The sequence below is a fragment of the Falco naumanni genome, chromosome 8, assembly GCF_017639655.2.
Source record: "Falco naumanni isolate bFalNau1 chromosome 8, bFalNau1.pat, whole genome shotgun sequence".
Classification (NCBI taxonomy): domain Eukaryota; kingdom Metazoa; phylum Chordata; class Aves; order Falconiformes; family Falconidae; genus Falco; species Falco naumanni.
Genome location: NC_054061.1, coordinates 12,084,034 through 12,108,494, shown reverse-complemented (window position 1 = coordinate 12,108,494; position 24,461 = coordinate 12,084,034). Strand labels below are relative to the sequence as shown.

At 52.7% G+C, this 24,461-nt stretch overlaps 1 protein-coding gene across 3 annotated transcripts in view; it reads right to left on the bottom strand.

The window, feature by feature from the left end:
• Positions 1-14,700, bottom strand: part of ADRB2 (adrenoceptor beta 2) — a 37,400-nt gene extending 22,700 nt beyond the window's left edge. Inside the window, exons 1-2 of one of the 3 annotated variants that reach the window (XM_040603857.1) lie at positions 13,349-14,700; positions 6,288-7,555 (exon numbers count right to left, since the gene is read on the bottom strand). In XM_040603857.1, coding sequence (XP_040459791.1) covers positions 7,461-7,555; positions 13,349-14,522 — 1,269 coding nt within the window. In that variant the 5' untranslated portion in view covers positions 14,523-14,700 and the 3' untranslated portion in view covers positions 6,288-7,460. Of the gene's footprint in view, positions 1-6,287; positions 7,556-13,348 lie in introns of those variants that run through there. The other 2 variants (XM_040603859.1, XM_040603860.1) reach the window with 2 other exon arrangements.
• Between the last annotated feature and the right edge of the window lie 9,761 nt (positions 14,701-24,461).

The window sequence follows — 24,461 nt, the reverse complement described above, 5'->3', positions numbered from 1 at the left end:
AGTTGCTTGCAATGAGCCAGCTCTTCCTCAGCATCTCCCATCCCCAGGAGAAACCAAACCCTGCACAAGGCATTGGCAACAAGGGAAAGGACAGCCTGCCAAGCAGCCTACCTTCCCTCTGAAATGCTCAGCTGAGGCAGTGCTCAAATACCACCTCCCTTTACCTCACACTAGTCCTCTTGGTGAACTGGGTGCTTGTTCTGCTTCAGGTAGAAAAATTCCAGCTCCAATTTATCACTGGTTCCCCAGCACGATCCCACTGCATGCCACACAGCTCAGCCCCAGCACGGTGTGCTCTCACTGTGCTCATCACTCAAGTGATTTGGGTTTAAACATCACCCCACTGCCCTGTGCCAAGACCTGCCCCACCATCTGCCTGTTCCTTGCCCGGGTTGTCTTCTCAAGGTGCTGGCTTGCAAGGCCAGGGATTCCAGCACTGGTTCTGTCAGGCAGGAGGGAAGAGTAAATCTGAGAGCAGATTTGAGGCAAAAAGAGAGCAGAAAGAGATTTGAGGCAAAAATATTTGATGCCATTTACAGGTAAAAGCAGAATGTTTTAATTTGGTTTGGGTTGCTTTTCCCCTGCTCTTCCTGAAACTGGAACCCTACTGAAGGTGGTAGCACGGTGCAAGGCAGAGGAGACCATCTTTAAAAATAAAACAACACTCACCTTCCTTGCTCTGGGAGCGTAAATTAGGCTGGGCACTTGCCCTGGACAACTCCCTTGATGCTGGGAATAAACTGTGCACGCATCGCCTCTCTAATGTCCATCATCTCTAACCCACAGTTCCCTAGCAATTCTGCATCACTCAGAAACTGTCCACTTTCTCTTCGCCCTGCCACCTTTCTCCTGCCAGATCTGCTGAATCAAACTCACACTGGCTGAAAGCAGACAAGGAAAATACTGATGTAGGAGGGAAGAGGCACCTGTCAGACTGCCTGCACTGAAATGCAGATCCTGCTGTCACGGCATTTCCCAGCCCTGTTTTTCCCTCTTCTGCAATCCCTTTCTACCTTCTCCTTCCTTTTCCATGGGATCCAGCCTCTTGCTTTCCAACTTGAGTTTGCTGCTGGTGTCATTGTTCCTCTTAGGACTGATTTCTCATTTCCATTTGTTTCTTCATCATCTTTTTACACTCTTACTGACTTGTATTTCATTTTGCCTCTGTTCTTTGGCTGCCTCTATCTGTCCCTTGAACCATTCTGCTTAGAATCCTCTTTTCATCAACGATCTGTACTGTATTTATGACTTTAATGGCAAAGTTGATAGCAGCCTTCTTACAGACACAAGCCCTGAGTAAGTTGAAGTTGTCCAAATCTATGCTAAAAAAAATTGGCTTTGTCCCGTTTTATCGTTATCTTTCCCCTCCTGAATTTTGTGTGGCAAGAAGAATTCTTAGGCAGAGAAAGAAAACATCCTTGAAATCACTCTGACTTTGTGTTGGCTTTGCAAATCATATCGGAAAGGAAAATCCCCAAAGCTCTGCCATCTAACTAGCAAACTGAAATCCTATCCTGCAGCCAGACAAGTGAGTCCAAGTGTGCTGCTCAGCGGTGACTTGCCCCCGGCACCGAGGGTTGGAGCCAGCCCAGCCCGAGACCAAAACCGAGCAGACACAATGCTGGCACCCCCTCTTGAGGTCCCTCTAAGGTCCAGGGGGGCACTGCAGACTGGTAGAGACAGCTCATCAAGCCCCTGGACAGCACTTCTGCAGAACACCATGCTTCCCTTCAGACCATCATCCTTTCTCCCCTCTCCAATTCATTTCTGTCTCTCCTGGCCAACATTCACAAGTCATGCCTAGAAATCACAGCCCCCTGGCCCTGCTGCCACTGGCTCTGGCTCGGAGGCTAATCCTGCTGCGGCTCTGCGCCCTGACCTTTCCTTTCTGGGAACAGCATGCACCACTCGCCTCCCATCACTTGACTCTCCCCCACGGCCAAGTGAGGGGCAGCCCAACCGGAGCAGCCCAGCACCCTGCCCCTCTCCCTGCCTCCTCCTGCCTCTGCCAGCCTGGCGTGAGGGCAGCCGCTGTGTCATCACCTCCGGCGCCAGGGAGAGATGCCTGCAACTGTCCCTTACAGTCTGCTAGCAAATGTCAGCTGGGCCCCTGCGAAGGAGGGGGTGGGATTGCAGGAGGAACAGCCTGTACATCGCTCTGCTGCTGGGGACGGGGAGATGTTCATTCAAGGCTGGACGGCTCTCCTGGAGCAGTTTCCATGCTATAAATAGGTACCCTGAGGATCCCCTTTTAAGAAGGGTCTTTCTCTGCAGCAGGGAGCCCTGGAGGGACAGGGAACCACACAGCCACCTTTTAAATGAGCTGAACAAATCATGCTATGCAGTTACAGAGGAATAGCCTTCTTGTTCTGAGTCACACCATGTCTTTCAGTGGTTCTGCTCTACCATGGGTCTCCCCCATAGAGCTCCCCTTTGCCTCAGCTGCTGCGCTGAAGTGATATGAATCAACTCCAAGAGCTGTGGATTGTACGCCCAGCTTAGTGCCTTCCCTGCTTCCATATCTATAACCGTATATACTTGCACTCTGTGTCTCTATATTTGTATCTCAGCTGGAGCCAGCAGGACCTCCAGGTTTGGGTGGCACTTGCGTTCATTGCCTCTCCATTGCCATCACCACTGACGTTGCTTGGGGCTCCATCTTCCACAGCAGGGAGTGTACTAACATCTCCATTGTGCAAAACCCTGGCAAGTTCACAAATGACTCCACTTTCATGAAGCTGAAAAGAAGAGGACAACCTGTCCTTGCCAGGAGAAGACTTGGGGAGGGGTGTCTCTGGGCCACAGCACTTCAAAGGGCTGGTCCTGGTAAAAGGCAGGTCCCTACCAGCACTCACCGCAACACAAAGCAAAATGCCATTCAGGGGAAGACACTGCTCTGATGTTTGTGCTAGAAAAAACTGCCATGCTGAGTAACACCTAGCCCCCGAGCCCAACCATGAAAGCATCTCTCTTCCCCTCCCACCTTCCATGCCTAAGTTCTCTGTAATCAGACGCTGACTCTTCTCCAAGCAAGCTTTCAAGATCATGCAGGGTGTCAACTGACTCCCTGTCATGACCGATTTCATGTGTTACCTTGCAGCTTACACCACTGTGTCTGGCACTGCTGTCCAGATCCACAAGAGCACAGGAACAAAGCAACACACATTCCGATGGAAAATCTGTGACCTGATGGTTTACAGCACAGACAAGCTGAGTGGAAAGAGGTCTTGCTTGAGCTGGGCTAACTTACAGAGTCTAGCCAGGCACCTTGGGTTCAGCACAACAAATGCCCCTGGGAGACCATCCTAAAACCCAGCCTAAAACATCAGCATCTCTCCGCGTCAAATTTCCGGGTTGCTACAAGGGTGTTTCGCATCTAAGCATAAAGGAAATGCTTCTTTCTCCTCTTTTTTAGCTACAAAGCTGTTTGTACAGCCCTTCACAAGCAGCAGCTCTGCACTCCAGCCTTTAGGCCTGACTTGTCTCTGTAAAGAAGGTCCCATGCTCAGCCAGACTCATGTTGAGGCGGAGTATCACAGTAGTATCTGGGTTACAATGACATATCACAAAAGACAGGCAGTCAAGGCTGATACAGGTTTATCTCGGCATCGTTCTCTTGTGTGAGGTTGGTTACTGTGCTGACGTTTCCTCTCTGAAACCACCAACAGCAGCGCCTTCTTATTTTCATGAGACACAGACCTTAGCCAAGGTCCCAAGCAGAGGGCTGGAAGAGAGGGGCGATAGCCCACGCCTGATCCCACCCATTCCCACGCAGGACAGCTAGGTGAGGTGAATGGACAGGAAGAAAGCATCCAAACGGTGGGAAGAGATTCCCCACGAACAGGCGCCTGCACAGCTCCTCCACCCTGCTCCCCTGCACGTGGGTATACTGGGGCTTCCACTGTCTCTGCTATACGCAGACACACTTCCCTTCTCCACTAAGTAGCAACTGGAAAATCAGCCATTTGCTTCCAGAGCCAGGTCTCAAGGACCTTATCTAGGGCTTCTGCTCCAGCTTTTTTCAGGAGAAACCGCCACACATTTCTGGACGTGAGTCCTATACAACAGGATGGGACTTTGGAGGAGTGACCTTGCAACCCCATGGATATTTTGCACTGGTTTTCAAGGCTTCTTCAAGGCTGCCTAATTAATTTGCTGTCCACACGCTGTAGCCCTTGGCACCTCCATCCAACAGCCACTAAGGAGTGTAGTATCCTGACAGGTACCCATCGTGGTAGGCACCATTTGAGCCGATGCCAGTAGGCTTGGGAGGCAGGAAGAGCAGTACAGCTTCGAGGGCAGTAAGAAATGTTTTTGGCAGTGTGGTCCCTGCTTGGGCTGCAAAATATCAAGATGAGGGCAGTTCCCACCCAGGGATGAATAAGCGTTTTCTTCAGCCAGAGAGAAAAAAAAAAAGATTAAGGAGGGATTTTTCACACTTGCATAAACTTAAGAGGAAAAAATATTTACATGAGGGAAAAAGAACTTGGCAGGTGCTTCCCAAAGGCCATTTGCTGTTAATGCATTTCTCAGGGCTGGGCTGAGGCTGCAGAGGTCAGTGGTATAACCTGAACTGCCCTGAGCTACCAAGGAGGTGGTGCGAGTGGGGAGCCACGTTCAGCCTGAGCTGGTAAGAGATCCGCTCGCTCCTTGCCCCTTCTTACCTACACCTGCGAAAAAGTCGTGTCTGTGAGACCGCAGGGAGCTCTGGAGCAGCTGCTGTGGTTTCCTAATGCCTTTCCTTTGGCATCGCTGGAGGACCAGAGCCAGGACAGGCTGCTGGGAACCTCAGGACAATCATCAAATGTGCTAGGAAGCAGGGACTGGGCTCTAAGCATCTCTTAGGACCAAGCACCTTTCAAGATGGGACGTGAAATGTTCTTTGGTCTGAATATCCTGTTTTAATGGGGGTGGAGGGAGCTGGATGGCAACTGAGGCTCCCCCCACAGATGCTCAAGTTCCAACTGATTCCTTCTTCAGGACCCCTGCAGTCAGCAACAGCTGGTATTTCTAGCTAGGGCTATCTATCCCTTGAAAGCACAAAGTTACAAACCCATAAATTGTTATAATCTGGGCATGTTTTGGAAGTGCCTGGTGTAATCCCTCCCTGTCCAAGATGCACAATGACTCCCTGTTGTTTCTGGAAAGGAGAAGCTTTGAAATGTGCAGGGCACACGTTGGCCTTTACTGCCAAGACTCTCATCATGGTTTTAAGTGGCATAAAGAACGCAAAATACTTGTCATTGCAACATGCTGGCCTGGGATCCTACTTTACATTAACTATGCTCTTTCTTCACCCCCACCTGAAGCAGTAAGAGCACTGGGACAACAGGGCTGGGCAACAGGTAACAGAACAGGCCAGGAGACCAGGATACTTTTCCAGAGACACCCCTCCAGAAGCCTTTCCAATCCTAATTAGGAGATAAAGCAAATTGGGACAGACAGCAGTGACCTACCACACCGTGCTCCCACCACCCCTGTCCTGCAGGGCAATTCGCCCCGTTACACCTGCTTCAGCCCAAGCTCCAAAGCAGCACAGCCAGACAGGCTGCAGCACGGTGTCTGCACTGTGCTGAGCCAGGACGAAGGAGCCCTGCCGAGGTGTGCAGCATTCACCCTGGGCGAGGTAGGACCTTCCTCAGACAGCTGAGAGGGAGCACAGTCATCATTCCCTCCTGCTGCAATGGCAGTGCGGGTGCTTGCTTTTGGATCACAGCAGAGCAGAGACAGCACAGGGCTTTACAGACAAGCCCTACATACATTTTGCAGTGTTCCGTGTTTCCGCTCCCAACAATCTCTGCATTGGACATCTGTGTTTCCTCCCAGTCCCAGGGAATGCTGGCACTGGTGACCAGCAACAGAGAATTAAAGCCCACAGCTGTACTGGTCCATGCTTCTGCAGCAGCCCTGCTCTGCCACGGGAGCGCAGGAGCCATCCAAGACTGCCACTGTTTCAAGTCCAAACAGGCAGAAAAGCAGGTGGGTTTTTAAAAACCGCTTTGTCTGTGGACCCTGACGTTTCTGGTGAAAACCAGAGAAGCCCGCTCACAGCAAGGTGCTGAGCACCCACAACTTCCTCACTGTTTCCAGAGCTCAAAGCGCTGGAAAAATAAAAAAATTCTTACTCACTCAAGGGAGCTGTGTGTACCTCCCCGGCAGCACCAGGCTGTTCAGGTGCTGGTTTTTTTTTAAAGGAGTCCTGAAGGATTCACCGTAAGAGTCTTGTAGAGTATGGGGGAAATACAGCCAGCAAAACAGCTTTAAGCAAGAACACTTGACTACAAGCATACCATAAATATTCTTTATTTATACACAATGTCAATCCATAGGACCTGCAATAAATACTCAAACTTTTGAAAATACAGATCTTCATCTATGTATTTATCTCACAGAACAGAACACCTTTACATTTACTTTTTTATATACAGATCTATATAACACTGTATATAGATAACAGAGATACATATACACACATATACATACACATAACTAAATATATATGCGCTTGTGCAAAAATGACTTTACCAAAGACAGGAAACAAGTAAATATTTCCCAGTCCATTCTCACTGGCACTGGCAATATTGCACAGAAATTTAATGGTATACTCCTGCCATTGGGGGGGGGTGAGAAAACAGAAGAAAAACTGAAACTGCATGCATGGAAAAGCAGCAAATCCACTTTTTTCATGGCAAAGTAAAGTTTGTAAAGGCTCAGTTTCTCTCAAGAGAGAAATACTCTGCTTGACTCAGCACCCTGACACACAGCAATTCCAGCAGATACCCACGCATCGACAGGTTCCCACGGGTGCCCATGCAGCTGGTCACCCCACAGGAATGTCTCTGATAAGAGGGTGTAGCTACCCCAGCTATCAAACACAGCCCAGGATGTGTGTTCATTGCAAAATACTTGTTTTGCCCCTAGGAAGAAAGGTTCGGACTAATGCTTGCTTTCAAACCAGCTCAGATAAAAGAATAACAAGGGGAAGAAATTCTTGGGCTGCTGGGTTCAAGTGTCAAAGAGGCAAGTTTTCACATTGAAAGAGACTTTGGTGCACAGGGAGGAGATGACAAAGAGTGGCTGCGGTCCTACTTGTAGACCTGAGAAAACAAGCACAAGTGTAAAAACAGGAGGAAAGGATTCTTAATCCTTGTAAAACACTAACCTCAGGGAAGCTGGGGTCATGCCACCTTTCTGCTGAGAACAACATCCAAGACCAGTGTGGCTTACCAGAACAGCCCTTGCTCATCCGAACCTGAAGAACCACCCTGGGTACCACACACATTGCAAAACTGAAGTGCAGGCATCGACACTGCTCTGACAAGTTAGCAAAAGGTGTGGATCAGCCAAGGTACGAGGTGCTTCACCAAGGCTGGATGCTTCTGCAGAGGCAGCTGCAGAGGGGGAAGACGGTGATGCTTGTGAGCAGACCAGCAGGCACCTTCCCCAGCTCTCGTCCATCCTCATAGCCCAGGGACACAGCCAGGCACTGCCATGGTCAGCCACGAAACCTCTGCCTCCCTGATGCTTTCAGAAGGATGGCTGCACCTTCTACCTGCTGACAGAGAGCAGAGAAGGGAACATGCAAGACAGGCCATCCTCCCTCTGGCATGAACGTACCTATAAACCCATCTCCTTGGGAAATGGATTCATCAAACCAGTGGAAACAAACGCTCAAGGCAGAGGACTGGCAAAGGGAGGGGACAAAAGCCCTCCCCTTGGCCAGTGTGGGTGTTTGAGACCCCTGGCAGCAGCAGCATTGTAATTAAGGCGCAGGAGCAGACCAGCCTGGCTGAGCAGAGAGCTTGGGCTGGAACTCAGGGAGAAAAGGAGTTGATGTCCTTTGGAAGAGGGGGCAGGGAACTCTGGACTACAGAGATGTAGCAGGGAGAAAATCAGAAGGGCCAAAGCCCAACTAGAACTTAATCTGACTACTGCCGTAAAAGACAATAAAAAATGTTTCTATAAATACATTAGCAACAAAAGGAGGGCTAAGGAGATTCTCTGTCCTTTATTGGATGCGGGGAGAAACAAGGGTGAGGAAAAGGCTGAGGTACTTAGTGCCACCTTTGTCTGAGTCTTTAAGAGTAAGACCAGTTGTTCTCTGGGTCCCCAGCCCCCTGAGCTGGAAGGCAGGGATGGGGAGCAGAATGAGAAGGAGAAATGGTCAGTGCCCTGCTGCACCACTCAGGCACACACAGGTCTCTGGGGCTGGATGGGATCCTCCCGAGGACACTGAGGGAGCTGGCACAAGTGCTCACCGAGGCACTTCCCATCGTTTGTCAGCAGCCCTGGCTAACTGGGGGGGTCCCAGCAGACTGGGGGTCAGCAAATGTGACGCCCATCTACAAGAAGGGCTGGAAGGAGGATCTGGGCACCCACAGCCCTGTCAGCCTGACCTCGGTGCCGGGGAAGGTTACGGAGCGGATCATCTTGATGCCATCACGTGGCACATCCAGGGCAACCAGGGGATCAGGCCCGGCCAGCGTGGGTTTGTGAAAGGCAGGTCCTGCCTTAAGAGACGTTATCGCTCTCTACAGCTGCCTGAAAGGAGGTTGTAGGCAGGTGGGGGCGGGTCTCCTCTCCCAGGGGAAAAGCAATAGGATGAGAGGAAACGGCCTCAAGTTGCACCGGGGGAGGTTTAGATTGGGTGTTAGGAATAATTTCTTCACCGAAAGGGTTGTCAATCGTTGGAACAGGCTGCCCAGGGCAGTGGGTAAGTCACCATCCCTGAAGGTATTTAAAAGACATGTAGATGTGGCACTTAGGGACACGGTTTTGTGGTGGGCTTGGCAGTGCTGGGTTAACAGTTGGACTCTATGATCTTTTTTTTCCAATCTAAATGATTCTATGGTTCTGTACCAGAAGGGCAAGAGATGCTGGGAGATAGATTGCAGCCTCCTGTTTACTCCTAGCCAGCCCTGTCAAGACCCTCCCCACTATGGCAAAAACATGTCCCTTATAGTAAATAAACACATAAATAAGCCCTTAGAAAAGCCCAGCAGCTGTGACATGGGAGAGCTGAAGAGCACGCTGTGTGCCTGCTCACACATCCGCTCCCTCTCCGAAGAAGCCGGGCTCTCCTTTCTACACTACTAATCCCTGGCCTATTTTCAAACATTTGGGTGCATTTGGTAACTTAAGTCTCTTCCCTCCCTGCCGTACCCAAGATGTCCTTAGGCAGAGGTGTCACCTTCACCTAAACCCCAGGGGAGGCCACAAGGTGTGGACCCAGCTCCACAGGTGAGGCTGGGGCAGGCACAGCCAGGCTCTGCGTGCCCACCCTGAACCCCACAGCAATGCGACATGCACTGATGGGCAATGCTGTGCATTAGGAACTGCTGAACCGTTTGGGATATAGGGTGCTTTGGGAACAGCCAGTCCTCAAGAGATGTTCCAGTTGTGCTCCCAGGTAGGGATCTGCACCCAGACCCCGTCCCCTCTTGCCAGCTCCCCTTGCACTTCCATGCCTCCCCAGCGCCGGAGCAAGCAGCAGGTTATATTTCATGGCCTGGCTTCCCAGAAAGCAAAAGCTCTCCAGGAATGCTCCCAAGAGGCAAAGGACTGACATAACTCAGCAGCTCTCTATACTCTGCCTGTTTTGGAGGACAAAGCAAAGACAGCCCCTGATGTGGAAACTACAGCTGCCCGAATCACAAGCAGAACCTACAGCAAAGACAGTATTTTGTAACAACACAAAAGCTGCATTTGTGACGCTCATCTTGACAAAGACTTTAAAAACAATAACAACCTGTTTGGCCAAAGTGGCTAAAAGCAGTGAATGTAATGCAAAGCTCCAGTTAGCTGTACACACTGATGCCCGGGGGGTGAACAGTATCCCACCCATGTTCTACCCACCGTTGTGGCAGTGGCATAAGGTACAAACCAGCAGCACAGAAGGTAGCCTTCTCTGTTTGCAATAAGAATTTGGTATTTTGTCACTGTGATTTTCCTCAAATGAAGTCAGTGCTGTGTGTTTTGCCAGATGTATTTAACCTGAGCCAACTCTCTGCTAGTGTAAAATCCTAAGTACCCTAAAATCAATCTAAGCAGCTAGTGTCCAGTCTTCAGTGCTTCTTTTCTTAATGCTTAGCATGCATCTACAAAACTATCTTTCTATTATAAAATATTTTAACAGGCTAAAGGATTCTTTTACACAGCTTTTCTTTTTCAACCATGGAACAGGAAAGGTTTTTCAGATTTGGTTTGGGTAGTGCCACTTTTTTTTTTTCCCTCCATATTTCTCCGTTTTGATTCCAGCTGCCCCCAGAACTGCACAGTTCACATTTCATCAGTTTCAGTAATGTTGCCTTAGAGGAAAGAACCAGTTCTTCAACACTCAAGACTTCATTGCAAGGCTGAGGTTTCCTAACATTGTAGCTGAGCGGTGCAGTACTGAGGTCAACTGCACAGTGCAAACAGCCCAGTGTCCCCTGTCCCTTCCACATCATGTACTCTGGATGCTGTAGTGGTTCTGCCATTAGCCACTCGCTCACCTGGCAGCTTTGACTAGATACAGCCGCAACATCTGAAGCACAAACACAGCCAGCCAAACAAACAGAGCAATTATTTGGACAACAAAGTCCTGGTCCACAACATGCGCTACTGAAATGCAAATAATAATAGTAAAAATATTTTTACTACTTTACTTTTTTAACAGTTTACTAGCAACTGAAATGCAGACACCAGATTTCTTTGTGCCTGTGGCTCCTGCCCCAAAGCCAGTGGGAGTCTGGCTGGCCTGACCCCCAGTCAGAGCTGGCTGTCACTGTGGGACACCTCCTCCCGCTGTGCCCTTGCTACCTTGCTACACTGCCCCTGAGTGTTGCAAAATAATGGCAAGTGACCCAGCAAGATTAAAACTGCTGGAGATATAACACAGGAGATATCGATTGCTACAATCAAGAAGTTAATTTTCACTTCCTCCTGAATGCTACATAATAATCATGGCGCACACGGAGCTGAAGAGCATCTCTAGCCCAAGCACATGAACCTACACCAACAACACAGCACACTACCCACTTGCATTTTCGTCCTTGTGCAGTATTAAGCAAACAGCACCTGACCACCAGTCCCAGTCTTGCACTGGGTCTCCCCCTGCTCGGACAGCCTGCTAATGTTTATCTGAGGAGCAAATGTTTTTGCTGACCTGTGGCCTCACACACTACACCGTATCACCACACTCCTTTGCCAAGTGGCTCACACTCAAAGGACTCAGGGCACTGCTGACAACCCCACCAGAGCAGCAGATGAGGGTACAGGCAGGCGCAGGCATCAAAGCAGACTGCAAGAGGCAGGAGGGAAGGGTGCTCAGGCAGAGCTCGAAAGGTGGCAAGCACAGCTGAGCCAGCACCCATCACAGGGCTAGAGGAGAGGGCTCCTACAGCTGTTCCTCCTTCCCAGCACCCTTTTCAAGAAGGATCAGGACAGCTTTGGGAAAGAAAGAAGAGCGCCAGAAGTTTCCAGCCCCCCGCCCCATAAAAGCCAGGTGGGGTTTTACCATGAGGGGTGTGAGAGTTCCAGGAGTTTGTGGCTGTCCTGCATCTTGCAGCAGCAGAGACCAGCAGCAATCCCCCCCGGCCCCCCACTGCCGTTCCAGAGGGGATTCCCTTGGGACAAGTCCTCCTCTGAGCAGCCAAGCGAGCCTGGGGAGAATGCGCGGACTGCAAAGAGCTGCCGGCAGCCGGGAGCCCCGCTCCATCCCCGCTCCCAGCCTCCGATGCCCGCTGCCTGCTTGCAGCGCAGCCCCAAGCCGCCTCTGCCGCCTGCCGCAGGGGGGACCAGCCCCGGGGGTCTCAGCTCCGGGCGTGTAGCTGGCCACCCCACTGCTTCTGCGAAGCCAGCGACCCCCAGACGCCACACACAACCGCGGCAGGGCCTCAGCAGCAGCGCAGGCAAAACAAAACCCGCGTAGCACGGGGCAAGTGCGTGGAAATCGGGGGGGGGGGGGGGGGGGGGGGGGGAGGGCTGTGTGTTAGGGGAGAAAACCCCGCACGCGGTGCCCGAGCATCCCCCCGCGGGCCAGCACGGCCCCACGGAGCGCCGGTAGGTCCCGTCAGAACCGTTTCCACCTCTCCTGGGTGTTTCTGAAAAGATCCCGCACTTGCACATCCTCCCGGCCCTCGGGTCCAGCCTTTCCCAACAGCAGCCGCGGGTGCTGGCAATGGGGGGAGCCCCATCTGCCCCCCGATGCCTGCTTCCCTCCAGCTAGGGGCTTCCAGGGAGCAAGCCCCCGGCAGCGGCGCCGTCCCCATCCCGCAGCCCGCATCTGCCGCCCCCCGCCAGCGCTGCGCGCCCGCCACCCGCTCCCGCAGCCCGGGGACAACCCGCAAAGCCTGAAGTGAGGGGGGAAACCCCCTCGGCCAACAACCCAACCCACCTACAGCCGTCCCGCGGCCAGAGCTGTGCTGCCGTCTGCCACAGAAAATAAAATATCTCCTCCCTTCCCACCTCCTCGGGCTCCCTGTATCCCGAGACTTGAAGTTAAACAAGCCGGGCGGTTTGAGAGCTTTGGGAGCCTCAACAAAAGGATGGGCTGCGGCTGTAGCAGCATTTCACCCGGCTTCCCAGTGCCACGTTCCTCAGTCCCATAGTCAGAGTCTCAGGGCAAACAGTCCATTTATTTCCCTTATTATTTCAGCAGAAAGTCCGATGATAGCACTTGGCAAAAAAACCCGAAACAAACCATTCGTTGTTTCTGGGCGTTGTTTAAACTGTCCCAGTGAGCGCAATAGCCGCGACACAGCCCTGCCGAGCCGCGCTCAGCCCCGCTGCTAGCATCCCTTCCCGGGGGGGTTTGCCGCAGGGTGCCACCTCCGCACGGTCCCCTGGGCTGGACAAGACTGGTACCACCGCCCGGGGCTTCCCTCCTGGCCGGGGAGGGGTCCCACGGTCAGGCGGAGGGCAGCGGGGGGACTCCGGCGGCGCACCGGGCTCCGCAGCCCCCGCCCGCTCCCGCCGCACCGCACCGCGCTCCGCCGCCGGCTCCTACAGTCAGGTCATGAGGTAGTTCCAACACCGGCCCCGGCTTGTCCCGCCGGGGACAAGCTTTCTCCACTGCCTTACCCCCCACCCCCCCACCCCACCCCCGCCCAAGGCACCCACGGCCGTACTCCTGAAGAGGCAGGCTGCTTGCAGCCTGCCCGGAGCAACCCCCCACCTGTTTGCAGCAGGTTTGCTGAGTTTTTGTGTTTCTTGCAGCCGGTAGGTTCTAGGTGCACCCTAGAAGAGGATCACTGCTATTATTAACGGGGGGGTTGTTTTTCCTTACGAGAGAAAGGCTCCTCTTTACAACCGACGTGTGCCACGCCAGAGCCCGTCGCGTCTCGACGCTACCCGCTAGGCACAGTACCTTTGCAGTGCAACAAGTCCTCGGGGTGAGGGAAGGAGCCCTCCTCGCAGAGCAGCTCGCAGGCTTTATCCGAGGCCAGGGGGTAGCCGTTGTCCTCCTCGTTGTAGTCGCTCTTGCCGTTGCTGTTTGAGTAGCCGTTGGCATACATCTTCAGGGCGGACCTGCGGAGGCACAGGAGCTCCTGGAAGGCATACCTGAAGTCCGGGCTCCGGCAGTAGATCAAAGGGTTGAAGGCAGAGTTAACATAGCCCAGCCAGTTCAAGAGGATGTACACATACTTGGGTATGATGTCGTCCTGGATGACGTGCACGATGTTGACAATGAAGAAGGGCAGCCAGCACAGCGTGAAGGTGCCCATGATGATGCCCAGGGTCTTGAGGGCCTTGTGCTCCTTCAAGAAGAACTTGGAGGATCGGCGGTGCCCAGCACCCCCTTTCTGCTCCTGCTCCTTGTTCTGGGTGTGAAACCTCCCCTCACTCCTGTCTATCTTCTGCAATTGCTTCTTGGCCACCTGGAAGACCCTGGCGTAGACGAATACCATGACCACAAGCGGCAGGTAGAAGGAGATGATGGAGGAGGCAATGGCATAGGCTTGGTTGGTGAAGAAGTCGCAACATGTGTCCTTCTCGTAGCACAGGATGGCCTCGTCACGGTCTGCCCGGTACCAGTGCATCTGGATGGGCAAGAAGGAGGTGAGGGCTGAGACCACCCACACCACGAGGATGACCACGCGTGCCTTGCTCTTGGTCAGCAGGCTCTGGTACTTGAAAGGGGAGGTGATGGCGAAGTACCGGTCCACGGCAATGACGCAGAGGGTCTCAATGCTGGCTGTGACGCAGAGCACGTCCAAGGAGGTCCAGAACTCACACCAGAAGTTCCCGAATTTCCACATCTCCATGATGATGTGGCTGGCGCCGAAGGGCACCACGGCCAGCCCCATGACCAGGTCGGCGCAGGCCAGCGAGGTGATGAAGTAGTTGGTGACGGTCTGCAGGCGCTGGAACCGGGCGATGGCGGTGATCACCAGCACGTTGCCGAAGACGATGGCCAGCACGATCACCGACATGAGGATCCCCATGCCCACCATCCACACGTCCCGCGACAGCGTGGGGTCAGCGGCGCTCTGGTTGGCACTGACGTTGCCGCTGGGCAGCTCGGTGCCTGCCACCCCCATGGCCCCCCAGCAGCCCCCCGGGCAGGCGGCGGGGGCTTGGCTTTGCCTAGGGCTGCTCCGCGGCAGCGCTGCGCTGGGCACGGCGCATACGGGACCGGCAGGTGCGGGGCGGGCTGGGCGAGGGGCGCTCCCGCTGTGCGTGCCTGGGACAGGGCCGCTCCGCTCCCGCACGGCTCCGCTCCCGTCCCGTCCCGTCCCGTCCCGTCCCGTCCCGTCCCGTGCCCCGCGCGGCGGCGCGCGCCCGCCCGACTCCCCCAGCCCGTTAGGCGCCGCGGAGCTTATAGCGACACCCGCTGTGACATCAGCCCGCCACAGCCAATGGCAGCCCGCGCCGCGCCCCGCGCGCACCTCGCACCCCCCCCCGCACCCCCCCCCCCCCCGACCGCCTGCCCCACGAGTGTCCCCGCCCCGCCGTGTCCCCACGCCCCCCTGCCCACGCGTGCTCCCCGCCGCAGGGTGTCCCTGTGCTTTCCGCCCGGCATGCCTCCCGCGCGCTGCTGGCTCTGCAGTGTCCCCATGCTGTGCACCCACGAGCGCCACACGTGTGCTCCGTGTCCCGGGGTGTCACCCAGCTGCCGTGCACCCTGTGTGCTCCCTGTCCCGGGGTGTCACCCAGCTGCCGTGCACCCTGTGTGCTCCCCCTCCCGGGGTGTCACCCAGCTCCCACCCCAGCTGTGCACCCTGTGTGCTCCGTGTCCCGGGGGGGGTCTCCAGGACACATGTCACCAGGAAAATCTTGAGGATGCTGGTGCTCACAAAGTCCCTGGCTGGGCACTGTGGTCTCACTTTCCTGAGAGCCCCCATGCTCACTGGGGACACTTTGTGCCAGGATGTCACCCAGGTCTCCATCCCTGCTGGCCCCCCGCCCAGCACCACTGCTGTGGCTTCAGCAGCCTGGCTGACACCCCGGCAGCTGGGGCGGTGGGTGCATCCAAGTGCTGCAGCCACAGCCCAGCCCCAGAGCCCCCAGAGCTGCTCAAGGGTGCAATGCCCCTCAGCTCTTCCAGCAGCACTGGCCAGGCAGGGAGGCTGTGCTCCTGCACAGCGGTCCTCCAGAGGAGCCAGGCATGTGTTAGCCCCAGACACTAACACAAGCATTTCCCTCCAAAGCAACAAATTTGCTAAATAAGGACTAAGGAATCCTGCAAACTTCCTTTTAGCGTAATGGGAGATAACGCTGCCGCTGGAGTTTCATTTCTGCCCATTGCCCTGCGCTGACACTGTCCAGTCCCATGCTGCTCTGCAGACACATCCTGCTGCCTGCAAGCCCCGGGGTGCTTGCGGCGGTGACAGCGAAACCTGAAGGCTGTAGCTCTAAAATTGCCCTGTGCCACAGAAAGCGAGAATGGAAAGCATCACTTTTGCCCAGACTTCCCACCACACCGCTTGGTGCACCAGGAGTAGCTGCGGGTCAGCGTCTTGTTGGGTGCTGCACCGTGGCCCTCCCATGGCAGAGGCCGTGGAGGGCTCTCGTTAGCAATTAAACACTTACTAATGTTAAATCTTATCTGAAACACATCAGCTGCCGGAAACTGCTGGGGCTTCACGATTCTGCCTCGTTTTTCCCAGCTGGCAAGGCCATACCAGCGGGGAGCAGCCGTCACCCTGCTGGCCCTGTGCCATGGCCCGCTGTGGGTCCGTGTCGCACCCCGGCTGCACCCGGGTTATTTATAGCCAAGAGCAGGGTGTATGCGGAGGAAGCTTTGCGGTTTAAAACAAGAGAAGCAAATGAGGTGCAGGAATCAGGAAATGAGATGAAAGGCAGTTTCAGCAGTACAAGGTTTCTGTCTAGGCAGGGACCTTTCTTAACTAGCGTCTCATCCGCACTCTTTCCGCACTCCACTTTTGCATCCGCACACCTCCGAGGTTTTAAAAATGAACAGAAGACGCACAGGACAGCCCTCCCCACTGCAGACATGAGGAGCCCATCGAAAGCAGGAGCATTTGGAGGAGCCACACGTGCAGTGCTAACAACCTTAGCTAATTACCAGGAGTTTCCCCTGCCCACCACCGAGATAAATGGGGCCATATGTTTCCCACACATACCAACAGGTACAGCTGTAACCGGCTGGTGGCTGGTGCGGTTCTGTAGTGCTCCATCGGCGTTCAGAGGCTTCACAGCAGCCGAGAGCCTGGCCCGTACACGGACACAGGCTCAGTTAGCACTTGCTGGGTGCAACACCCATTCCCCAGCTCCCCCCGGGCGCACATGCCACCCCCACCCCCCCACTCTCTCTGCCCGTGGGCCAGCAGTGCTCGCCTTGCAGGGGAAGAGCGGGAAGAAGCTGCTGGAAAAGCAGACATACAGAGATGAGATGTAATCGTGGGAGAGCAGAGCAAAACGGGAAAGGAAAAGCAGATGTGGGAACTACATGTCATCCTCAGCTCCCTGTTCCCCCTTCTTTTGTAAGAGGTGACCAAAAATCTCTGGAAAGTGCTCGAGGTAAGTTTCTGGTAATAACCTGGTGAGTTTGCTGTGCTGCCTCCTGTGGGTTACGCTAACATCTGGGAATACTCCAACACCAAGTCAAAGCGTTAAGTCCCCTATCCCTATCTTTGCATGAAGCACGGAATCTTCAGAGGAGGAGAGGCAGGTTTGGGGACTTAGTGGGAGATACCAGCTCTTGGAGAGGCAAAGCTAAGTTTTCTGCTTTGTAACAAGTGCTTTACCAAAGGCACCCGTGTGCCCTGCAACATCCCTTGTAATATCCCTCTCCAGAGTCTTCTACAGGACTCTGGAAGCGTCTGTGGCCCAGGGTGCAGAAATCAGCCAGTCCACCTTACACCTAAATATTTTCTCTTCGTTGTACTATATTCAAACCTGCTTTGGTTAACAGGATGTAGTAGACGAAGCCAAGAAAGGCTGATTTTTCTTTCTTGATTCTGCAACTCGTGCTTTTGTTGGCAATCTTTGCTCTCCTATGTGAGGTGTGTCAGGGTGGGCCCATGGCTCGAGCTGATTTCTGCCCTTGGCTATGCACCTATGACCCACACCAAGTGAGTGTGACTAGTGACCACAGATTCAAAATAAAGGCAGGAATTTGCCCCACATAAAAACAAATTTCATCACCCAAAGTCCGAGTTGCTTTTGATGTTTGCAAGCCTTTATCTGCGCTTTTGAGTAGTTACTGGTTTTTCAGCATGTTCAAAGCTTCTTATATAAACAAATATAATACCAAACCTCAGAGGAGAGGTCAGGAAAACAGTGAAGCTGGCAGTCCCTATGCTGCCTGAAGTGCTGGGGAGAGCCCCAGCTCACCCCAAAATACCTTCCTCTGGGTTCCTTGGGCTTGGAGGGTGCCAAAACCAGGCACGTCTCATTTGTTTTGTGCAGCACATCTGCACCACTGACCCCATTGCTTTGTCATCACGCTAATCTTTTCTCTTTTTATAATTGGATGTGTGCTCCCTCCTTGCTGGGTGACATTTGAAGAACAGCCTGTGGGATCAATGAGAAAGGCAGGGTTGGTAGAAAGAGGTAATCACTTTTATTAGCCCAGCTGACATAATTGGAAAAAGCAGCCAGGCTTTTGGGCATCCAAGACCTTCCTCAGGACTGCAGTTAGCTGGGATGCTGGCCTCAACCCTGCCTGCCCAGATGCTTATCACAAGCTGGAAAGCGCAAAGCACTCTGATATTAAGCAGCTGGCCTGATCAGGCCCTTGGCAAGCGCTCAGAAGTGACAATCTTCAACACAGTGTTTGGCGGGAGAGGAATTGTAAAATTCTCTTCTTGTAGAGAACAGATAAGTAACTGTGCCTGGTATGTCACTGTGGGGAGGGCTGTAGGGCAGCAGCAGCAGCATGCAGATAGCGTGCAAGCATTCCTCTTGGTGTGGCTGCTGATTGCCGCCAGCCCCCGCAGCAGGCGAGCAGCCCACCCTGGCCTGACCCACGCCGGGCACCCTTCAGATGATCTGGCAGTGCGTGCTCGGAGGGGCTTCAGCCTGCTTTTCCCCTTTTCCCTGCTGCATGACTTCACACGCGCCTGGCTTTGGCTGCCAGCGGGCGCTCAGCAGTGCTGCGGCAGGGTGCTGTGCTGGGGCAGCTCACCAGCCTGCGGGAAGAGGGACAGGGAAGCTTTCTGGGGGTCTCCTCTGCCTTCCTCAGGGGCTTTTGGTCTCCTCATTCCTTCCAAGCAGCTTGGCAGGGGTCAGGGAGCTTGCAGCAGGTTAGCTGTGCTAGCAGCAGTGCAGGCTCGGGGCTCTGGATTTCTCTTCCTCGCGCTGTGAGCCATGAGGGGGAGCCACCCGTGACAAGCTCCCCTGTACGCTTGTTTGAAACAGCAGTGCAATTAGAAATCAGGGTTTAAATGATAAAGCGCGGGCTTTTTTGTGTCTTTCTTTCTCTCTCTGAGCTTCCTGCATGGTCTGGTGGGACCCTTCGACATCTCCTTGCTCCATGAGCCCGCAGCAGTAAGGAGAAGCCCAGGACTCCCTTTGGCACCCACCTGCAGCAGGGAGGCCAGCAGAAGGGACAGAAACGTTCCTGCTTCTTTTTGACTGGGAGATGCTGCCACTGCCACCCTCGGGCAGCCGTCCCCAGCCCCTGCACTCCCAAGGACCGTGCCCACCCTGTGTTCCATAGGGGGATGGGGCAGCCAAGGGGCTCTGGGGGCTGCAAGGTGGTGTGAAATGCCTGAGGCAGCACCCATCTGACAAAGGAATATCCCTAACACTTCCACAGGTGCCACCGCTGTTAGGGTACCCATCCCTACATCTTCCCATGTGAGGGTGCCCGTAGGGGTGTGAAGGAAAACTGAGGGGGGAGATCAACCACCTTGCACCAAGGCAGGTAGGATCCTCTGGTCCTCCCTGTGCATCTCCCAGGGCATCTTCTGAGTGTGGGAGATCAGGCGATTAGCTTCTGGAGTACTGGCATTTGTAGGGAGGTAGTTAATTTTTTTATTATTATTTTTTTTTTAGATTAGATCAAGGAAAAAGGAAACTGCTGAATATGAGCAATGACCCCAGTGAAAACTGAGGTGCTTTATATGGAACATGACACTGGCTGGAACAGCTGAACACCAGAGAGTCATTGTCTCTGGGCCAAATACTGAACTGTTCGCCTGTAAATCCATACTGATGGTGAACACAGGTTACAAAATGACACAACATGAGCGCAGCAGAGGAAACAGAAGAGAGCATCAGAATAATAGAGGTAAAAGATCGGTATCAAGACTTTTTTTTATGTCATTAGTGTTTTTCCCATAACTGAACACCGTTTTCATAAGCAGAGGAGATCATGGTCTCTGACCTGCATCTCCCTCTCGATTTGTCCCTGGCAATGACCTCTGGGCCCATGCTGCCAGCCGTATTTTCTTGTCCACTCCCCAGTATCTTGTTTCCCCACATGGTGCAAAGCTGTGGCATGAGGCTGCAGCAAGGGAGTTTGCCACACAGTGGAGGTTTTTTGAGCATAAAATGCACCCCATCCTCTGGGCATCACGAGCACTGAAGCGGCTTCTGCTCCACTGCACCCATCCAGCAGCTCAGAGGAGACACCAGTCAGGTACAATGGGCACCTGGGGCCACAGAGCAGATGAGGCTACAGAAATGTAGCCATAATTTCATGGGAGCCTGGGCTGGAGCCACGGTGAATCGCGCACTCATAGTGTGAGGCAGACAAATCCGATTCAAGCAGAAATGCACCAAATTGTAGCCATACTGAGGTGCCTTGTTTCTCACTTTGAGCAATAACAAGAACCCCTTGTTCTTGCAAGGTGGTCTGAGCTCCTCAGATAATGCTCAGTATCATTAGACAGGAGGCAAATTGTATGGCACCTGCACTGACCCAGTGTAAACCCCTGACCCACATGAATACTTGGCATGTACATAGGAGGCATACCAGGGAATCAACACAGAAAGGAATGCTTTACATTTTTGTACTGTGTTGAAAATTCTTCCTCTTCACCTCTCTGCCATCAAGGGAGGGTTTACCATACCCCTAAGGTGAATCCTGGTCCTGGGGACAGAGGTCTCTGCTTGCAGTGGGTCCAGAGCTTCATCTCCCATTCCTAATTTTAGAAGGCTACTTCATGAGCTTATAGGAAAGGAAACTCTGTGTGCCGGAGTATGTGCCCAGTTCTACCGAGTCCAAGAGGAAATTTGTTTTTTCCTGAGAGCTTTCTTATCAAACCTACTGCATATCAAACCCAAAATAGCTTGTGTGGCTGCTGGTCAGACCAAGCTTTCCCTCAGCTCTGAGGGATGGGTCAACAGCTAGAGGAGGATTTGCTAACGCACTGCTGCAAGGTGGTATAGCCATGGTGGGTGCTGTGTGCATGCCTTTCAGATGGTGCAAACCCAAGGGATTTTAATTTATTTTAATAGCCCTTTTCACTGTGGGAAAGGCCCTTGGCGTGATCTGAAGGCAGGTACATCAACATGCGCTGGGGCCAAGCCAACAGCTGGTGTCTGGGTGCCTCGTACCCAGCAAGACAGAACCAGCTGGGGAGATGAGATGTGCAAAAGGAGAAGACGGCCAGGTGGAGATGGGGCTGAGCAATAACCATAGCTCTGCACTGTATGCATGGCCAGGAGGACTGACAGCAGCAGTAAGGGTGCAGAAGGAACGGCTTCAGCAATGCCAAGATCTTGGACAGATTTGAGCAGCCCATGCTACAGCCTATGGCACCCTGGCTGCTAGCTAGAGCATGGTAGGTCACGCCTGCCATGCCCACACTGCCAGAAGATGCCTGGCCATTCTGTGGGCATCTTTCAAAAGCTACAACATCCCTGTGGAGAGCTACAATGTCTTCTGAGCCCTTGTGCAAGTGTTTGGCATTTGCATAGGTGGCTCCAGACCTGGAGTGTCAATAAACACACAAGAAGAAAAGACCATAGTCCTTGGCATTTGGTCCCTAGATCCCATAGACCTTTTTGGTCATTGTACCCTTAATTTTCTGTTTTCCCTCAGTGAGGCAGAATTAATTAATCCTTATTCCTCCAGGCATCTAACAAGGACACCCACTGATGTCTGTCAGTTATTTTGGAGAAGACTTCATAAAGTAGTGCTAAAAATGTTGTTTTTCTCTGTGATTACAATATATATGGTCCCATGCTCTCCCTCAATACCTTGGCTGGAAAAAGGAAATCACAATTCAGAAGTGGCTTAGGGTAAACTCATTACTTTGTAATGCCTCCAGTCTGACTGCAGCCATCAGCCTTCCTGTTTTACACAGAGATTGGACATTTACAGGGGGAATTGTCATGGAGATTTTGCTCTTAGCATGGAAGTGAATCGATGCCCTAAAAGAAAGGCAGTAGTTGTGTCATGAAAGACTGGGGGGACAGGAGCATCCTTTAGAAGTGAATGTATTTGAGGAAAATGATCACACTGAGAGATGTGGACACAAACATCTCCATGCAAAGATACTTATTTTGCTGGTTACTATCAACAAATTCTCCTAACTGGGGACGTTGTATAGTAGCAAGGAGGGTGGTAAGGACTAAGATGTCCAGGTGATGTGTACAACAGAAGGCGGTAGGCAGAATTCAGTCTCCATAGCTCACATATCTCTCGCCCTCTCTCAGCCTGGTCTTGACATCTGATGTGAACCCTGTTTGACTTACTCCCCAGCTCTGGCAGAAATTTGCAGCTCATTTCCAGGTCATATCGCATATCGCACCTACTATACATCAGTGAGTCCTTATTTTCTCTGCTCATTAATAAACCTGGGCTAAATTCAGAGCAGCACATGAAAGTGAAAGGCACCATGTCTCATGACCATCCAGACTCTTTATCCAACCCAGCCCACCCTGGAATGCAAGAACAAATACTGTGTGTAACTCCTTAAACAATTTAAGTAAGTGATTTCAGATGGGCTATTGTGTGTGGCATTCATCTAGGTAGATGGTATCTGTGAATGGTGTTTTGCGTGTTAGTGTATTTTAATAGCACGTGAGATTACATCTCTGGCTAGTGTTTTTATTTGCTATAGTATGGTAATTGGGCGATTTTAATCTGTGGATGATTTTTTTGGTAACATAGCTAGCCCTGAGGGAACTGGTTTAAGGCTGTCTCTTACTAAAATTAGCCTTTGCAAACTCAAATTCCCTCCCTTCTGCCAGCTCATGGCAGAACACTTGGGATAAAAAACGGTTGCAAGTTCACACAGCTAAATAGATAGAGAACCTGCAAACCTGGGGTTTTCTGCTGCTCAGGCTATTATCCTCTTCGATGGAGTCACAGACTCAACATTTTGAGAATCCTGTATCCTCCAGAATTCCTCCGCATTCCCCAGAGAACAGGCATGCTCTCCCTCACTTCACCAGGAAAGTATCAAAGGCTCAGATTTTTGCATCAAAAATGCACCTGATGCCTGAGGACTTTTTCAAGTGCATCCCTGGAGATGCTGCTGCAGCAACGGTCCAGCAGCCCTGGCTGGCACAGGTAGCAGGGGAGCTCTCCAGGAGCCCAGCTCTGTGCCTGCACTCCTATCATGCAGTCACCTGTGTCCAGCTCCACGGGGACCTCCAAGCCACTAGACACCTCTGGGAGTAGCGTTCTGCTACTGTTACACTTCCAGTTCTAGAAACATTTTTCCCCGAAAATATCTGTGACTCGTGCACCGCAGCTGAGCTTCTCCCCAGGGCACGGCAGAAGGCCAAGGCAGGCGAAGCAAGAGTCATAACGAAATCTGAATGTATGAATTGAACGTAACACGTGCTGGCTCCCTGCCTTCTCGCCAGAATGAAAGAACTTAGTACAACGTTCCTGATGTGCCTGTAAATATTTCTGCAGTGAACTGAGCCCTGCCCAGCCATTGATTTCCCACTTCAAAGGTCAAAGCCATTTGGTTTCATAATCACTCTTATGGAAGTGGAAAGCAGGGAGAGGTGTCCCAGAGACCTGGAGGAGCAGGTGGTGCAATGAGGGAGATCCTACCTTTCCAAAATACAGAGCTAGATGTAAGTGTAGCTCTGGGCTGAGGATTAGGGAGAGGAGGGGGCAGAAATGCCATTGCCCTTTCATGGGGCAGAATTCCTCCCTCCAGGCCACCCCAGTTTCATCTAGGGGGTTTCTAGCAGCCATCCTCTGCTGATTACCCTGAAAATCAGGCAGGGCTCTGCCCCCACTGCTGCCAGGTCCCTCTGAGTCAGGCTATGAAGGCTCTTGCCAAAAGGTCACGCCTGTGGCTGGCAGCTCTGCTGAGCAGCCGAACAGAAGCAGGATGCGTGAAGATTGTGGAGTTGTACTTTTGGGGTTCTTTTTGCTATAAATGCAGATGCATTCAAACAAATTGACTTTATCCTTAAAATAAAACAGTCTTGGGGATCCAGCAGCTAGAAGGCCTGTGTGCTTTCCTCCAGCGTACCCCGAAGCCAGCAGAGAGCTAGTGTGCTGTGTTGTCCTTGTCCCATCTCTGTTGCACAGGAGGAGCCCATGTGTTTCCCAGCATGAGCACAAGGGGCTTTTACTCCGGTTTTTAACCTCTCTGGGAGTCACCACAGCTCCCCACCTTCCCTGTTGTCCCTGTCATTGATTAATTCATTAGTCATCACTGTTTCATTCATAATGTAACCATCACCAACCAGCTGGATGCATGTGCACTATGAGTAAAACACTCACAGAGAGAGACCTATGTGCATCCATGCCAGTGCCGGCGGCTCCCTCTGCACAGGGCTGGCCAGAAGGGTGGTGGGGCAGGATGGCACGGACCCCAGCTCCCCATCAGTGCACAGCCTCTGCCTGCTTAGGGCAGGTGGGGCAGGTGGATGTCCCTTTACCAGCACAGCAGCTGCTTTTGCTGCTCAGGACTGAGGTGTGGTACAGGAGCAGCATTCACACCCCAGAGCTGACAACACAAGTCAGAGCACGTCAGGGTAGAGGTGCCTTGGTCCAGAAACAGGAACATTCCCATGTCACCTATTTATACAACCCTTGTTTCTCACCAGGTATTTGCAACAGATCCTTAGCTGCATCTCCTAAACTACTC